The sequence below is a fragment of the Cherax quadricarinatus genome, chromosome 69 (assembly GCF_038502225.1).
Source record: "Cherax quadricarinatus isolate ZL_2023a chromosome 69, ASM3850222v1, whole genome shotgun sequence".
In the NCBI taxonomy this organism is placed as follows: Eukaryota; Metazoa; Arthropoda; class Malacostraca; order Decapoda; family Parastacidae; genus Cherax; species Cherax quadricarinatus.
Window position 1 is genome coordinate 366801 of NC_091360.1, and position 18518 is coordinate 385318.

Consider the following 18518-nt stretch of genomic DNA (forward strand, 5'->3'; position numbering starts at 1 on the left):
TAGGAGTGAATGGAGACAAATGGTTTTTAACACTTGACGTGCTGTTGGAGTGTGAGCAAAGTAACATTTATGAAGGGGTTCAGGGAAACCGGCAGGCCGGACTTGAGTCCTGGAGATGGGAAGTACAGTGCCTGCACTCTGAAGGAGGGGTGTTAATGTTGCAGTTTAAAAACTGTAGTTTTTATTATTAATAATAATAATAATAATAATAATAATATTATTATTATTATTAATATTAATATTATTATTATTATTATTATTATTATTATTATTATTATTATTAATATTATTATCTTCATTCACTCTAAAAATGGTGTGTTGCTGTTTGTTTATTCTGAACTAACTTGTACAACTTGTACATAATGTAAGAGTATTTGTATTGTGAGGTAATTATTATTAAAATAAAAAAAAATATATTGAGGTAAATCTTTTACAAACTCTTACAAATGGACGTGAATGAACTAAAAGTAGACACATATTAATACGCATTTATTTCGCCTGACCAAGTGATCGTCCACTACCTGTTCAGTTTGTGTTCTTACATTGTCTCAACTCTGTATCTCATTCTCTCTCTCGTTTACTCTTTCGTTAACTAGTTGGCTCTCATTGACGATGGCGTCTAAGGTTAGCTGTAATAAAAAGAGAAGTCGTAAGTCTCTTGCTTTAAGTGCCAAGTTAGAGGATGATGGTGTGCCATTCTGATTTTATTCAATAAACACCCTGCCACTCACCTCTCACACATTAATATTAATATTTTAAGGTAAGTAATAAGTGTACTCTGTGTGTATCTTACCTTTTATTACTAACTTAATATAAGTTAGTGTAAACTTGTTGTCTGGCATTTATTGCATATTTTATATGCTCTGATAATAATACTTGTGGAGCCGGTTGGAGGGGCAACATTACGTTTTCTCTGCTCAGCCATCAGAGAAAACGTGTATGAATCTGCGTCTGGCCCAGCCACCCCCACACTCCACTTTTGTTTACAATTTTCGGCATGAATTATTCATTACTTCTACCTTCATTTATGATGGCATCTAAAGGTAGTTGTTAGAAATGATTAAATTCAGTGAACAAGGCATGTCGATGTTAATAATATGGCTCTGGGCCACAGTGTAGGTAGCCGGTAGGTGTAGCCCAGGCTACACCTACCGGCTACCTACACTGACTTTATACAAATAAATACTACTCACCTCTCTTCCTATATTAAGACTACACATATTTTAAGGTAAATAATGAGTGTACTGTATGTGCATTTTACCTCTCTGGGATGTTTTAAATATCGTATATTAAGTATGAGACGGGGAGCCAGTGCTACCTACACCTGGGCTACCTGCACCTGACTTCCTACAAATAAGTACTACTCACCTCTCTCCCTACATTAAGATTACAAATACTTTAAGATAAGTAATGAATTACTGTGACTGTATTTTACTGTGTGTGTTTTTAATGCCTACTTCTATTACTAACTTAATATAATTTAGTGTAAACTTGTTGTCTGGCATTTATATGCATTTATAAATGGAAAAAATGGAGTTCTGCCTTCCGGCGATGTCTGCTTTCCGGCGACAGCCTGGAACCTAACCCGCTGTACAAGTGGGGCCCTGCTGTACTGTCAATGGGCAACTTGCTCTTACAGGGACCCATTACACTAAAATTATTTCTTCCTTCATAGCCTAATTAACCCCTTGACTGTCGCAACCCCAAATCCTGAGGTGTCTCCTGGTATTGCAAAATTTCCGAAAAAAAAAAAAATTTTCTTATGAAATGACAGAGAATCTTTTCCCGATTGTAATGACACCAAAAGAACAAAATTTGAAGTTAGCGACCTCGGCGATATTTATGATATTTATGTATAAATATGTCAACCCATTCATGACTGCATATTAGAATGGCTACTTGGACATTTATTGGAAAATGACATCATTTGTTTACTTTGAACATCGGCAAAAATCAAACATTTCCCCTACTTTGAGCTCCATTTCACGGTTCTTTTCATAGTAAAACCAATCAAAATCACCTCTATTTCTATAATGTGTTTTCCATTCTATCAAATGAGACCAAGAAAATGAGAATACAACCATAAATACTATACGAAAATAGACCACAAATCAGCATTTTAATTAAAAAAAAAAACGGTCGGAGCTTTTTTTTTCTCATTATGCACTGCGTGCTGCAGGATTTTTTTTATATGGTGCACACTGACCACACAGACCCATTCTCTCACATGTGGGCCTCCCAGCTTTCTCCTGCTTGATTTGAAGCCACTAGAATTTATGAGTATATATACGTCAAAAATGGTGGCTCGTAAGACGTATATATATGACTGAAACAGTCAAAGGGTTAATCATGTAAAAATTAATTTACAAATTAGCCCAAACTTTAAACTATTCTAAAATTTGCAAGCTACACATGTACCATGCTGCAGGGACAAAAAGCCACAGATGGACTGCAGGTCTGGTTGATGATGCCCAGGATGAGGTTGGTTGCAGGTACGGAAGTAAGGGTGTAACGCAGGCACGAATTATCAACCTGAAGAGAAGATACATAAGATTTTATTATGTAAGATTCACCCACTTGTAAGATGTCTTACAGGTTTCTCTAAATTAATGGTCTTTAGCACTATCATTCTCATGGCATATAGCTATTATTTTCTTTTAACAGACTGGTTGAGGTAGGATGACCCAGATGGTCTTGGCAGAACCATTCTGACATCACAGTTCAGATGGTGCTCTAAACTACAACATCCTCACTCTTTTTCAGAGTACAGGTACTGTACTCCAGGACTCAAAGTCTGGCTAACCAGCTTTCCTGGATCTCTTCAAAAAATTTAACTTGCTCACACTCCAACAGCATGCCAAATCATAAAAAGCACTTGTTTCCACTCACTCCTATAGAACATGCTCACGCCAAAGCCCCTGAGCAAACAAAACCTCCTTCTCCCCCCCCCCCCCCCCCCCCGTCCTTCCAAGTATCCTTTCCTGGAACTATCCTTACCCCTATTCTCCATCCCATTGTGTTTCTTAATCTATATTAAAACACATTTTGCCAGAGGCTCACATCAACTGAATTTTCAGAACCATCTTGGAGTTTGCAGCACCAGCATGGAACCCACACCTGAGGAAACATATTAAGAAACTGGAGAAGTGCAGAAGTAAACAACAAGGCTTGTTCCTCAGTTAAGGGGCATGAGCTATGAGGAGAGGCTGATGGAACTGAATCTAACATTGGAGGATAGAAGGACCAGGGGAGATATGATAACAACATACAAAATACTCAGGGTAATTGATAGGGTAAACAGGAACATGTTCCTTGAGGTGAGAAACACTAGACGTTAAAGACACAGATGAACCACAGAAATATCAGGAAGTATTTCTTCAGTCTCAGGGTGGTCGGAAAGTGGAATGATCTCGGTGAAGAAGTGGTGGAGGCAGGCTCCATACATAACTTAAAGATCAGGTACAGTAAGTTTCACAAAGCTAGAAAAGTGTGAATCTGGCAAGCAGCAAGTTATTAGACAGGCCAGGAGTTAAGACTCAACCTCTGCAGCCACATAGGGGTGAGTATATATATGTGAGCAAACTAACATTATTGTTTAGTCTTTAACCCTTAAACGGTCCAAACGTATATATATGTTCACCTGCGCAGCGCCCCGAATATTTTGAGAAAAAAAAAGATTTTTTTTATAGAAAAAAGAGCATGTGGTACCCAGGCTTCCCCAATTTTTTTCATGTGGCGCACATTTAGTGTGCACACCCATTCTCTCATGTCTAGGTGACTCAGGCCTATTGCGCCAATGTTGAATGAATTAAAAATGAAACATATATACGTTTGGGGCGCTATGCAAGAGAATGTATATATACATTTGGACTGTTTAAGGGTTAAACAGGAAGACACTAAGATTTACAATGCAAAAATGAGGATATAATTTTCTATGACAAATTGAAATAATTATAACAAACTTTTAAAATCAGAATGCTTGCCTGTTTAACTGATGGATCTGCATACAGAACAGGTTAACTCAAAGATAAATATATACAGCAGAGAATAAAAAGACACAATACCGTGACTGAAACAACACACAAATAACTCGAACGTAGGAGAAAGCAACTTATGTGTGAGTCATTTGTGTATAAACAGTAGAGGATAACTCTCAATCAAATTTGAAAAACTGATTTTTACCTGTCCTGTCTCTGGGCCAGAAGAGGCAACAACCTGCCCAGTAGGAAGACGTAGAGAGTAATGTCTCTCACTAGCACCATGCCACCAGCGACCACAGGACGTCTTCGACAACAGACCTCCTCCGCCTGCTAGCAACTCCATGGACACAACTGGCTCCTGTAGAGACATTGTCACATTATCAAATACCAATGTATAAAGACTCTTTAAAACATGCTTTTAAAATATCCTTTACTGATAAAGTACTGTATATGTGATAAAAGAGAATTAATTTGAACTTACAGTTTCTTCAAATAATCAACTGATTAATTTATAATAGATCTTATTTCTGCCAAATTTATTTATCTATTAGATACAAAGCATTCCTATTATTTTAATATCTTACTCTGCTTAATCTTATAGAATATGAATTGAAAATTAATGCAGCAATCATATTTGGATGTAGATTGATGCACCTGTTTCAGCACCTTCGGTATGTTAGTTAGTGTGATAGTTTTATTATGCACCACATGCCCTTCCTGTGGGTGGTAATCATAAAATTAAAAGGACACAAGTGCAACTAATGTGACATTTATTGTGGCAACGTTTCGCTCTCCAGGAGCTTTATCAAGCCATTACAAACAATACATGGACACAGAGGGTATATAAAGGCTCAGAGTGAGGTGAATACTAGTGAGGTACCATTTCGATGTTCACTAGTGGTAGTAGTAGTAGTAGTAGTAGTGGTAGTGACAAAAGCAATTAATTCGTACATGAGTAAAAGGATATAAAAGCTAATACTTGGGTAACATAAAAATAGGTTGGACAAATATAAACTGGAATGAGGCAGGTTGTTTCAGTGTTCACTCTCTGTGCTTTGTGTAGTATAACAGGAGAGACTATGTGATGGCAGGGTTTACTGTTTTCAGGAGGATTCTTGCTAAGACTTCGGAGATGGTGAAGCTGCCGTTGTTTTGTTTAATTGTATTCGAAACAGCGATCAGTGCTGATTCAAGGCACTTGCGTGTGCGGAAATTAGTTTCTTTTATCACTAATTGGGCGTCTCTGAATTTCATAAGATGATTGGTGGAATTTCGGTGTTGTACACAGGCGTTGTTTAAGTTGTCGTTCCTACATGCGTATATGTGTTCATTGAGGCGGGTATCGAGGTTTCTTGCTGTTTCACCTACGTAGATCTTGTCACAGCCTCCACAGGGTATAGTGTAAACTCCTGCATTGACTGGTTCGTGGTGCTTGGGTTTTGTCCTGGTTAGATCCTTTATTGAAGTGGTAGAAGCGATGGCGACTCTGGTGTTAGCTTGTGAAAGTACTTTTGAGACGTTTAGTGCAACCTGGCTGTTGGGAAGAATTATAACTTTGTTGGGAGCGGTGTTGATGCATGGAGAATTGATGATCTGAAGAGCTCTTTTCTTGCAGTCTTTGCAGACAAATACTCAAACGCACTAGAGAAGGGAAGAAACTTCTGTACTTGTTACCAAGCAACCCTAAACCAGCACACATGTATGGTTTACCCAAGACCCATAAACACAATATTCCTCTCAGACCAATCACGTCAGGAATAGGCAGTGCTCCACACAAACTAGCAGGAGTTCTTGCCAAACATCTTTCCTGCCTTCTGGGGACCATCAGCCCCGCTCATCTTAAACACTCAGGCGATCTTCTCAACCGCATCCGTAACCTCTCCATTCGTAACAAGAAACTAAGCAGTTTGGATGTGACTTCCTCTTCACAAAAGTACCTACCAAAAAAGCCATCGAGGTTCTACGACGTAAAGTCAACCAGGACCTTAATCTTCCTTTACCTCCCGGAGATTTTGTTGACTTGATTGAACTCTGTGTTAACTTCAACTGTTTTTCCTTCAATAACAAGCTCTACAAACAAACCTACGGCATGGGAATGGGGTCCCCAATAAGTGCCGTCCTAGCCAACTTATACATGGAACACCTAGAGTCCGAACACTTCGCCAACATCATCCCTTCAAGCGTCACTTGGTTACGTTACGTGGACGATGTCCTCGTAATAACTCCAAAACGTTTTGATGTACGGGATCTTCAGGCAAGGCTCAACGCAGTTGAACCAGCGATTCAGTTTACACTAGAAGAAGAGTCCAATGACAAGCTACCTTTCCTCGACGTCCTCATTCACAAAGTAGACAACAACCTAAGATTTCAAGTTTATCGGAAACCCACCAATAAAAATGATCTCACACACTTCTATTCCAGTCAAGATACCAAGACCAAAAGAGGCATCATCATCGGGTTTTTCCTAAGAGCATACCGAATTTGTAGTCCTGAGTTTCTTGACGAGGAATGTACTTACATTCACCAAACATTCACTGAGTTACAATTTCCTTCTTTTTTCATCAAAGACTGCAAGAAAAGAGCTCTTCAGATCATCAATTCTCCACGCATCAACACCGCTCCCAACAAAGTTATAATTCTTCCCAACAGCCAGGTTGCACTAAACGTCTCAAAAGTACTTTCACAAGCTAACACCAGAGTCGCCATCGCTTCTACCACTTCAATAAAGGATCTAACCAGGACAAAACCCAAGCACCACGAACCAGTCAATGCAGGAGTTTACACTATACCCTGTGGAGGCTGTGACAAGATCTACGTAGGTGAAACAGCAAGAAACCTCGATACCCGCCTCAATGAACACATATACGCATGTAGGAACGACAACTTAAACAACGCCTGTGTACAACACCGAAATTCCACCAATCATCTTATGAAATTCAGAGACGCCCAATTAGTGATAAAAGAAACTAATTTCCGCACACGCAAGTGCCTTGAATCAGCACTGATCGCTGTTTCGAATACAATTAAACAAAACAACGGCAGCTTCACCATCTCCGAAGTCTTAGCAAGAATCCTCCTGAAAACAGTAAACCCTGCCATCACATAGTCTCTCCTGTTATACTACACAAAGCACAGAGAGTGAACACTGAAACAACCTGCCTCATTCCAGTTTATATTTGTCCAACCTATTTTTATGTTACCCAAGTATTAGCTTTTATATCCTTTTACTCGTGTACGAATTAATTGCTTTTGTCACTACCACTACTACTACTACTACTACCACTAGTGAACATCGAAATGGTACCTCACTAGTATTCACCTCACTCTGAGCCTTTATATACCCTCTGTGTCCATGTATTGTTTGTAATGGCTTGATAAAGCTCCTGGAGAGCGAAACGTTGCCACAATAAATGTCACATTAGTTGCACTTGTGTCCTTTTACTTTACATATTGTCGGTAATTCTACCAACTTTATTACAATCATAAAATTACAGAGGCACATGGTTAGTCTAGGGACTGAGCTCCAGCTGTGCTCTGGTTAAATGGCTTCCCTGAATTCCTTCATAAATGTTACCTTGCTCATACTCCCACAGAATATCAAGCCTTCAAAAGCAATCCTCTCCACTCACTCCACCTTTATACACTCATACTCCTAATGGATGTTCTGGATTCTACTACTTCAGACCTTTTTCAAACCCTTCTTACAACCTGAGCTTATACATCCTCTTGATCACCCTATCCTGCTTCATCCTCTTGATCACCCTATCCTGCTTCATCCTCTTGATCACCCTATCCTGCTTTATCCTCCTGATCACCCTATCCTGCTTTATCCTCCTGATCACCCTATCCTGCTTCATCCTCTTGGTCACACTATCCTGCTTCATCCTCTTGGTCAGCTTAACCTACTTTATGCTCCTGATCACCCTATCCTGCTTCATCCTCTTGGTCACACTATCCTGCTTCATGCTCTATAATCACCTTAGCTTCCTTAACAACCCCTCCTCAGTCCTCTGAATTATACCTATTGTAACTCTGCAGTATCTCCTAATTTCTAAGCTCCAAAATCATTGCATAATATTCACATATGCATTGCTTTCATGCGTGTTGTAAGAGGTGACTAAAATGCTGGGAGCAAGGGGCTAGTAGCCCCTTCTCCTGTATAAATTACTAAATTTGAAAAGAGAAACTTTCATTTTTCTTTTTGGGCCACCTTGCCTTGGTGGGATATGGCCGGTTTGTTGAAAAAAAAAATGTATTGCTTTCAAATATGACATCTCCAACATCTCTACTATACTTTCATTATATAGCTCACCTGGTGTGTGATGTGTGGTGGAATATCAGCACCAAGGTTTGGAGAGGCAGAAGGTGCCAACAAGGATGGATGTGCCACCAGGTAGCCCTCATTGTTCATCAGGAAACACCTTACATTACTTGCTTTACCTGCTAAACCAGGCAAATTATATTTTATAACAAGCTTTCTCTTGATATTTTCTCAAAATTACCACTGCTGCTCTACAGTATACTGAGAACAAGTACCCACAGATAACTGTAATCATAATTTAGTTTTAGGCTGCCCAAAAAGCTATGCATAAAAACTGGCTTTCTATAGTTTATTTATGACAATCACCCTAATTGTATAATACGTATTCTGTACTACTCTCTCTATAGAAATAAGTTTGTTTTATTTGATAGTTTCACCGATATAATATGCTGTAACAAAATAAGAAAAAATACAACACAAGTGTTTCAGTGGCAAGCATAAAATAAATTACTCACCCAGAGCACCATAATTGCCACATGAAGGATTAAGGTCAAGCAGCAACTTGTACCAGTAACCTAGAGTAAAATCTGTGGCCAGTACGGCCACCACAGGATCAGCGGGGGAATGCATAGCAGCTGACCGTCCCTACGGAAGCACATCACATTGTTCAGTCAACTTTATACACTCAAAATAAATGCAGGAACAATAAGGTTAGGTTAAGTAAGGTTTGTCAGAAAACAGGACAAGTGTTTCCTGGCACAGGTCTTAGACATATGACCTGCAGCTGGAGCTTTTGGTCATCTGACCAAGGCCTTCTGCTGGCTTACTGGTTCACCCCTTTAAAAATTATGGTTATAATTATAACCCTCCATGGGGAAGTGGAACAGAATTCTTCCTCGGTAAGCCATGCGTATTGTAAGAGGCGACTAAAATGCCGGGACCAAGGGGCTAGTAACCCCTTCTTCTGTATACAGTACTAAAGTTAAAAAGAGAAACTTTCGTTTTTCTTTTTAGGTCACCTTGCCTCAGTGGGACATGGCCGGTTTGATGAAAAAAAAAAATTATAACCATCAGATGAATTGTTATAGAACAATAAGGACTTCAAGAAATTACTAAAAGGAGAATAAAGTATAAAAAGTATAAAAGCAATATTTCCTAAATAGATAATGTAAGCACTGCATTAATTATGATATAGCTGTCACTTACTATTATGCTGCTTGTGATAACAATTACAGACAATTATACACTGACTAGAATGTTGACAAATAAATTTGATAAGACACATATACAGTAGAACTCCTGTATCCAGGGATTCGGTTTCTGCTGTTTCAGTTATCCACAGTTTACTTTGGCCTGAAAATAGCCCTTAATTTTGCTTAACCCTTTCAGGGTCCAGAGGCCAAATTTCAAAGCGTGCACCAGTGTCCAAGAATTTTCAAAAAATAATTTTATTATTTTTTCATATGAAATGGTAGAGAATCTTTTTCTGAAGGTAATAAAACAAAAAGTACGAAATTTGATGGAAAACTGACGAAATTATGCCCTCGTGAATTCTGATGTGTTAACGATATTTACACCGGCAAATTTGCCGACTTTGACTCCCAATTTACGCCAATTACATTATTCCAGTCGACCGAATTCTTAGCTATTTCACTAGTATTACTTCTATTCTATCGACTGAGCACAAGAAATCTCCAAGTCAACTGCTTCAACTACAAAATAAAGTGATCGGAAATTGGTAATTTGGCCAATTTAATGCAAAGTTCAAAATATTCCAATTTCAAAATAGGGTCCAGAATAAACAATGCAGGCATTCCTGGCACTAAACTAACATTTCCTCTGTTCATTAGTTACAGTTTCAGGATTTACAAATGAGTTACATTTTTATTTTTTATTCACATAATGAAATTTTATTCAAACCAAAAAACAGAAGATTTACTGTTATGCAATATTGTAATAATTGTATAAATAATATCACCACAGTTGTGAACATATATTAGACCCACCAGCGGGCGTGTATTAGACGTGTGAGGTCATTTGTTTACTCTTGAACATCAGCAAAAATTTAACATTTCCGCTATTTTGACCTCAGTTTCAAGCCATTTCCATTACTAAAACCAATCAAAATCATCTCTATTTCTGTAATATATCTTCCATTCTATCAAATGAGACCAAGAAATCACAAATACAACTATAAAAGACACACGAAATAACACTGCAAAGTTGCTGTTTTAATTGAAAATTACGGTCTCAGTTTTTTCTCTCATTATGCACTGTGTGCTGCAGGATTTGTTTTATGTGGTGCACACATACCACATAGATGTATTCTCTCATATCTAGGCCCAAATTTACCACTCACAGCTTACCAGAGTGAACTGAGCTCATGGCGCAGACCTACGATTTGGACCCTCAACGTAAAGCCGTAGATCTACGGCACGGACCCTGAAAGGGTTAATAATGACACAAAAGTAGTGGTAGTGACAGTACCTCAATGCCTAAGAGAAGCCGTGAAGTGCTTCCCATCAGTGAAAAAGTTTTAATTATCCACTTGTTGTATGTAATTCATCAATTAGACTTCATCATAGGTATGTAAATAAATGAAAAACAACTTATATATAGGGTTTGCTACTCTCCATGGTAGGTCTTGGAACGCATCCCCTGCAGATACGGGAAACTACTGTACAACAATTAGGTATCTAAATTCTGAGATGTTTTACCTACACAGTAGGCTTTATCAGTTGAATACAGAGGTGACTAATATGGAGAAAGAAGAAGCAGTGGAAATGTAAAGATTTGATCAGTCCATCAGCCTTGATGGAGTGATCACCTCTACTAGTGAGCTCTGCCTCTTGTAATATCTTCTCCTTTCTGCATGCCTCACCTAAGTAGTATAAAGGCTCTATCTTCATGCTCCAATTTCACATTGTTCAAGTTCAAGGCAATGAAGCTAAACATATCTCCAGGCTGAGGGATTGACCTCCTTAATATTCCTCCTTCAAGACTGATGGACTGAACACATCATTTTTACCTCTCTGCTACTGTTGTCTCCTCTGTATGTGACTGAAGAAGCCTACTGTGTATGTGTAAGCAAAACATTTTGGAATATTTGTATGCCTCTGGCAAGACAGCGATGGAGTAAGTGACGGTAAAAGTGTTCCTTCTTTTTCAAGTCACCCTGCCTTGGTAGAAGATGGCCAATGTGTTAAAAAAAAAAATGGTTGATGGATAAACTTCTGGATGTGCATGGTTTTAAAGGGGCAACAGATATATCAGATCATACATGCTTTAGTGCACAATACTGTCAAGCTAATTACAATAGAGCCCCACTTATATGGTAAGTTAGGTTCCAGGCTACTGCCATAGAGTGGAACACCCTTTTTTCCACCTATAAATGCATATAGATACTAGATAACAAGTTTACACTAACATATATTAAGGTAGCAATAGAACTAGGCATTAAAAACAATAAAAAAGTAAAATGCACACATAGTACACTCATTACTTACCTTAAAATATTTGTAGTCTTAATGTAGGGTGAGATGAGTAGTATTTATGGTAAGAAATCAGGTGTGGTAGGTATGGTAGCCAGCCAGGCTACCATACCTACCATACAATATCACCCCACCCACACATAATATACGTGTACTACGACATTTAACCCTTTGACTGTTTCGGTCGTATATATACATCTTACAAGCCACCATGTTTGACGTGTATATACTCATAAATTCTAGCAGCTTCAAATCAAGCAGGAGAAAAGTGGTAGGCCCACATGTGAGAGAATGGGTCTGTGTGGTCAGTGTGCACCATATAAAAAAAATCCTGCAGCATGCAGTGCATAATGAGAAAAAAAATTCCGACCGTTTTTTAAAATTAAAACGCCAAGTTTGTGGCGCATTTTCGTATAATATTTATGGTTGTATTCTCATTTTCTTGGTCTCATTTGATACAATGGAAAACATATTATAGAAATTGAGGTGATTTTGATTGGTTTTACTATGAAAAGAACCTTGAAATGGAGCTCAAAGTAGGGGAAATGTTTTATTTTTGCTAATGTTCAAAAGTAAACAAATGATGTCATTGTCCAATAAATGTCCAAGTAGCCATTCTAATATGCAGTGATGAATGGGTTGATATTATTTATACAATTAATACAATACTGCAGTTTCTGCATAACAGTAAATCTTTTATTTTTTGTTTGAATAAAAATTCAAAAAAGTAATATCAGAGGCACCTAGAGACATGACTGATGAACAAAGAAAATGTTATTTTAGAGCCAGGAATGTCTGCATTGTTCATTCTGGACCCTATTTTGAAACTGGCATCTTTCCTCATTTGCGTGAAATTGACCAAATTGTCAATTTCTGACCACTTTATTGGGTAGTTGAAATTGGTAAATGGATGGTTTCTTGTACTCAGTCAATAGAACAAATGGATTTCTAAAGAAATAATTATGAGTTTGGTCAACTGGAAAAATGGAATTAGCCGAAAATAGGGCTCAAAGTTGGGGAAATCGCCAATTCGTTAATATCGCTTAGGTCGCTAACTTCGTGAGAGTGTAATTCCATAAGTTTTCCATCAAATTTTGTGCTTTTGGTGTCATTACCATCGGGAAAAGTTTATCATTTCATTAGAAAAATATTTATTTATTTTTTTAAATTTTTGCGACACCAGGAGACACCTCAGGATTTGGGGTTGCGACAGTCAAGGGGTTAAAGCATCACAAGCCGATAAAATGCATATACAGTTCACTCATTACTTAAAATATTCATAGTCTTAATGTAGGGTCAGAGGTGAGTAAATGAGATAAAACAAATAAACAGTGCTGGAAGAGCATTGAAGTGTAGGGTGGTGGGGAACTTTGGAGCAAGACAGGCTCCAGTACACTAAGCCATCATAAGCTCTGCCCACTTTTCTTATGGCGGAAATTCAAGTGAAATGTATACACCAAAATTTAGTGTACAGATTTTTTTTGCGTTGGAAATGTACAGATTTTTTTATGCAGCCACTGTAATTTTGAAAAAATATCATAAATGGATTAATAAAATGTGTATATTAATGTAAGACATTTAACCCTTAAACTGTCTAAACGTAGATCTACGTTGAAGTGCGTAGCGGTTCGAACGTAGATCTACGTTTTTTTTACATACTTTCCAATGGAGAAAATAAAGGTCAGAGTACTACGCACGCGAACGTAGATCTACGTTTGGGCAGTTTAAGGGTTAATGTGCCTCAGTGGTTATTATTGAATATTATTATTATAATTATTAATATAGCATCTCAAGACATAAGATACTCTTACTGATTTTAATGTGTACCAGCATGCCAGCACAGTGTGTAAGTTTATTAAGGTACAGGCACACATTAGTAAAAGTAGGTCTTAGACAGGGATGTGTAATGTCACCATGGTTGTTTAATATATTTATAGATGGGGTTGTAAAAGAAGTAAATGCTAGGGTGTTCGGGAGAGGGGTGTCAAATACAAAATGGGAATTAACACAGTTACTTTTTGCTGATGATACTGTGCTTATAGGAGATTCTGAAGAAAAATTGCAAAGGTTAGTGGATGAGTTTGGGAGTGTGTGTAAAGGTAGAAAGTTGAAAGTGAACACAGAAAAGAGTAAGGTGATGAGGGTATCAAATGATTTAGATAAAGAAAAATTGGATATCAAATTGGGGAGGAGGAGTATGGAAGAAGTGAATGTTTTCAGATACATGTACAGTGGACCCCCGCATAGCGAACGCCTTGCATAGCGAACAATCCGCATAGCGAACGCTTTGTTCGCTAAAATTTTGCCCCGCATAGTGGACAAAAACCCGCTCAGCGACCTTCGTCCAAGACGCGTCCAATGTGCGGCCTCAGCCAGCCTCACATGTGCCGCCCTTCCCATTGTTTACCAGCCAGCCTCCGCGGTAACATTCAAGCATACACTCGGAATATTTCGTATTATTACAGTGTTTTCGGTGCTGTTTCTGGAAAATAAGTGACCATGGGCCCCAAGAAAGCTTCTAGTGCCAACCCTGTGGTAAAAAGGGTGAGAATTAGTATGGAAATTAAGAAAGATTTTGAAGGGTTTGGGGCTAACCCTGAGAAGCCTATGCCAGTTGTGGAATCCATTGTGCCTACTTCAAAAATTAAGGAAATGTGTGCACAGTGGGTTGAACTGCAAACCTTTATGGATGAAAATCACCCTGACACAGCTGTTGCAAGCCGTGCTGGTGACTATTTCAATGACAATGTTATGGCCCATTTTAGACAAATCGTAAAGGAACCGGAGGTACAGAGCTCTATGGACAGATTTGTTGTGCGACAGAGGTCCAGTGACTCTGAAGCTGGTCCTAGTGGCATTAAAAGAAGAAGGGAAGTAACCCTGGAAAAGGACTTGCTACCTCAAGTCCTAATGGAAGGGGATTCCCCTTCTAAACACTAACACTCTCTCTCCCCTCCTCCCATCCCATCAATCATCACCAGATCTTCAATAAAAGTAAGTGTCATGTAATTGTGCATGCCTTTTTCAGTTTGTGTGTACTAAAATTAACATTTTTTTGTGGTAAAAAAAATTTTTTTTCATACTTTTGGGTGTCTTGCACGGATTAATTTTATTTCCATTATTTCTTATGGGGAAAATTAATTCGCATAGCGAACATTTCGCATAACGACCAGCCCTCTTGCACGGATTAAGTTCGCTATGCGGGGGTCCACTGTACTTGGGAGTTGACGTGTCGGCGGATGGATTTATGAAGGATGAGGTTAATCATAGAATTGATGAGGGAAAAAAGGTGAGTGGTGCGTTGAGGTATATGTGGAGTCAAAAAACGTTATCTATGGAGGCAAAGAAGGGAATGTATGAAAGTATAGTAGTACCAACACTCTTATATGGATGTGAAGCTTGGGAGGTAAATGCAGCAGCGAGGAGACGGTTGGAGGCAGTGGAGATGTCCTGTCTAAGGGCAATGTGTGGTGTAAATATTATGCAGAAAATTTGGAGTGTGGAAATCAGGAAAAGGTGTGGAGTTAATAAAAGTATTAGTCAGAGGGCAGAAGAGGGGCTGTTGAGGTGGTTTGGTCATTTAGAGAGAATGGATCAAAGTAGAATGACATGGAAAGCATATAAATCTATAGGGGAAGGAAGGAGGGGTAGGGGTTGTCCTCGAAAAGGTTGGAAGGAAGGGGTAAAGAAGGTTTTGTGGGCGAGGGGCTTGGACTTCCAGCAAGCGTGCATGAGCATGTTAGATAGGAGTGAATGGAGACGAATGATACTTGGGACCTGACGATCTGTTGGAGTGTGAGCAGGGTAATATTTAGTGAAGGGATTCAGGGAAACCGGTTATTTTCATATAGCCGGACTTGAGTCCTGGAAATGGGAAGTACAATGCCTGCACTCTAAAGGAGGGGTTCAGGATATTAGCAGTTTGGAGGGATATGCTGTGTATCTTTATACGTATATGCTTCTAAACTGTTGTATTCTGAGCACCTCTGCAAAAACAGTGATTATGTGTGAGTGAGGTGAAAGTGTTGAATGATGAAAATATTTTCTTTTAGGGGATTTTCTTTCTTTTTGGGTCACCCTGCCTCGGTGGGAGACGGCCGACTTGTTGAAAAAAAAATATAAAATATGAAATAACTTTTAAAAACACTTGAAATTTTGGAAAGTTTCCAAACATAATGGAGACTCGGTGCTCATGGAGAATGTAAGCAAACCAGGTGGAGAGCGGTGACCGTATTAGAAAGTTGGGTGGGGGAAGCCGTATAGCGAGTTTTGGTCATAATCTGAAATGTTCATATTAGCGGAATGCTGTAAAGTGAAACGCTGTAAAGTGGGGACCTACTGTATAAACTATTTATTCATTGCTGGTTTCAATGCACATATCAAAATACAGTGGAACCTCTACTTACGAGCTTAATCCGTTCCGTGGCCTTGCTCACATCTGGATTTGCTCGTTTGCAGAGTCAATTTTCCTCATTCAAATTAACTGAAATGGAATTAATTCGTTGCAGTGGAATTCCAGGCACGACAAAATACTTCAATAATTTCCCTAATATCAACTCTACGGCTTATTTATCTATCACAATTCATTTAATATGACATATTGAACAATATTAATAACATAGAAACATGATACATACACTAGAATGAATAAAACACATGTCATTACGTATGTGGCTAGTGGTGGTGACAGCGGCTATTGTCGTTGTTGGGGTTTATAGGACCACCACAGCGGCCATTCCTGCTCCTGACTACATGTGTAGAGAACCTAGGATAACCCAAAAAAAAGTCAGAGAAAGTGACTTACAATTGCTACACTCTTAATGCTTTGTCACTGACTCCTGCTTTAGTATTGTACATATCATAGAAGTGGTATGCTGGTTCTGCCTGGGCAAGTCCTTAACCCTCCACCTAGTTTGTTTATCTATGATTTCCTGCTTTAATTCCATGGAAATCATCCTCTCTTTCTTCTCAGCACTGTCCTTTGCACTTACTTTCTTAGGACCCATGGTTAGAAACAAGAAATTTTGCAAAATACCTACACGAAACGTAAGGAAATCACAAGAATTCCCTCTACCACGAGTGGAGTGGACTGAGCATTGTTTTGATACATACTGCCATCTCGTGGTGGCGCTCGGAAACTCACTTATAGTATAGGGTACAACAAGGTCTGCCACTGCTATTTCATGATGTCTGCCACTGCTGCTTCATGATGTCTGCCACTGCTGCTTCATGTCTGCCACTGCTGCTTCATGCTGTCTGCCACTGCTACCTCATGATGTCTGCTCCCACTTTTGCTAGCGTGTTGAAGAGCTTTCCAATATATGAAGGTTGAGGGGCAGTGCCAATCGGAGAGGTACTGGATGGAGATATTATTTGTTTACACTTGAGTATCGCCAAAGAATCGAACATTTCTGCTACTTTGAGCTCAATTTCAAGATACTTTTCATCGTGAAACCAATCAAAATCATATCCATTTCTGTAGTATCTCTTCCATTCTATCAAATGAGACCAAAAAAAATGAGAATACAACCATAAAAACTATACAAAAATATACCACTAAGGGAAGGCTAATGGCAGAGAAGTGAACTCAATTATTTATGGTCCGATTTCTTTCATTTTTGGTATACATTAAGAAGCATCTTTCCATCATACATTGCCCAAGTTTCAATAAGATAGTCCAACAAACTGAGATCCAATTCCCTAGATCAAGAGCAAGAGACTCACCAGCATCAAGGAACCTCCCTTGAGGCCCACTCGCATCTGGAAATTTTGCTCATGTCTGGAAGCAAAAAATCGACTGAGCGACTGCTCGTATCTGGAAAAACTCGCATGTGGATGCACTCGTAAGTAGAGGTTCCACTGTAGTCATTAATAAAAAATTCCTCACCTGATACACTGTGTGTGACACTGTGACTATGTATCCAGCTCCACCAGGGTCAAGGTATGGTGCTGAAACAACCACTCTCCCAGGAGTAGAAAGAGCGCCGAGATACCAAGCTTGTGAGCGAGGATCATAGGTTCGATCTAACAGTGTTCCAGGATACATAAGAGTCACCCCTGAGGGTGTTGCTACATATCTGTAATATTACATAACATTGTACATAAGATTAAAGATTTTTATAAGGCTTATTAAATTAGACTAACCTTGAACTAATATAAATAACATTCAAGCAAAACATAATATACAAAGAAAAGTGAATTGTACTGTATTTTAAATCAAAGAGCCAAAAGTCTTAAAAACTTTATGTTTATGAGAACCTAAGCAATAATTTTTAAACACATACCTTCTAACAATATATTTACTTAATTCACTGTTATGAAACTGAGTTTTCCACAGTTCAGTTATCTGGTAGAGAGCAGTTGCATCCGTGCGCACACCCATCCTTAAGCCTGGATTGGCAATCAGCTGTGTGCTGTCACTTAAATATGCTGTGATACTCTGGACGGCACCTAAAGTCTCTGGACCATTGGCTATTTGGCTCAACGGTGACACATATGAACCAACTGAAAGGAAGACTGTACTGCCATCTGTAAAAGAGGGTAATCAGATACAGGCAAGAAAATACGTAATTGTATTTCTATCTCTAAAAGCAGTGAAATGAACTAAAAACTGACACAGAGGAAGCAAACTTTGTATAGAAATGAATAACAGATATAATGAGGTTATGTTTCCATAGAAATGTGAAGGACTGTGACTTTAGTGTTTGAATTAATGTAATGTTGAAATGGAAGAGCATACAAAGTGAAGGTAAGGCACAGTATAGTAGAACAGAGATCAGGTTCTAT

At 38.7% G+C, this 18518-nt stretch overlaps 1 protein-coding gene across 2 annotated transcripts in view; it reads right to left on the bottom strand.

The window, feature by feature from the left end:
• Window positions 1-18518, bottom strand: part of LOC128701892 (VWFA and cache domain-containing protein 1) — an 86556-nt gene that overhangs the window by 16810 nt on the left and 51228 nt on the right. The window contains exons 15-20 of one of the 2 annotated variants that reach the window (XM_070099798.1): window positions 18017-18260; window positions 17620-17809; window positions 8757-8886; window positions 8293-8420; window positions 4183-4338; window positions 2419-2532 (exon numbers count right to left, since the gene is read on the bottom strand). In XM_070099798.1, the coding sequence (XP_069955899.1) occupies window positions 2419-2532; window positions 4183-4338; window positions 8293-8420; window positions 8757-8886; window positions 17620-17809; window positions 18017-18260 (962 nt within the window). Of the gene's footprint in view, window positions 1-2418; window positions 2533-4182; window positions 4339-8292; window positions 8424-8756; window positions 8887-17619; window positions 17810-18016; window positions 18261-18518 lie in introns of both variants that reach the window. The other variant, XM_070099797.1, reaches the window with a different exon arrangement.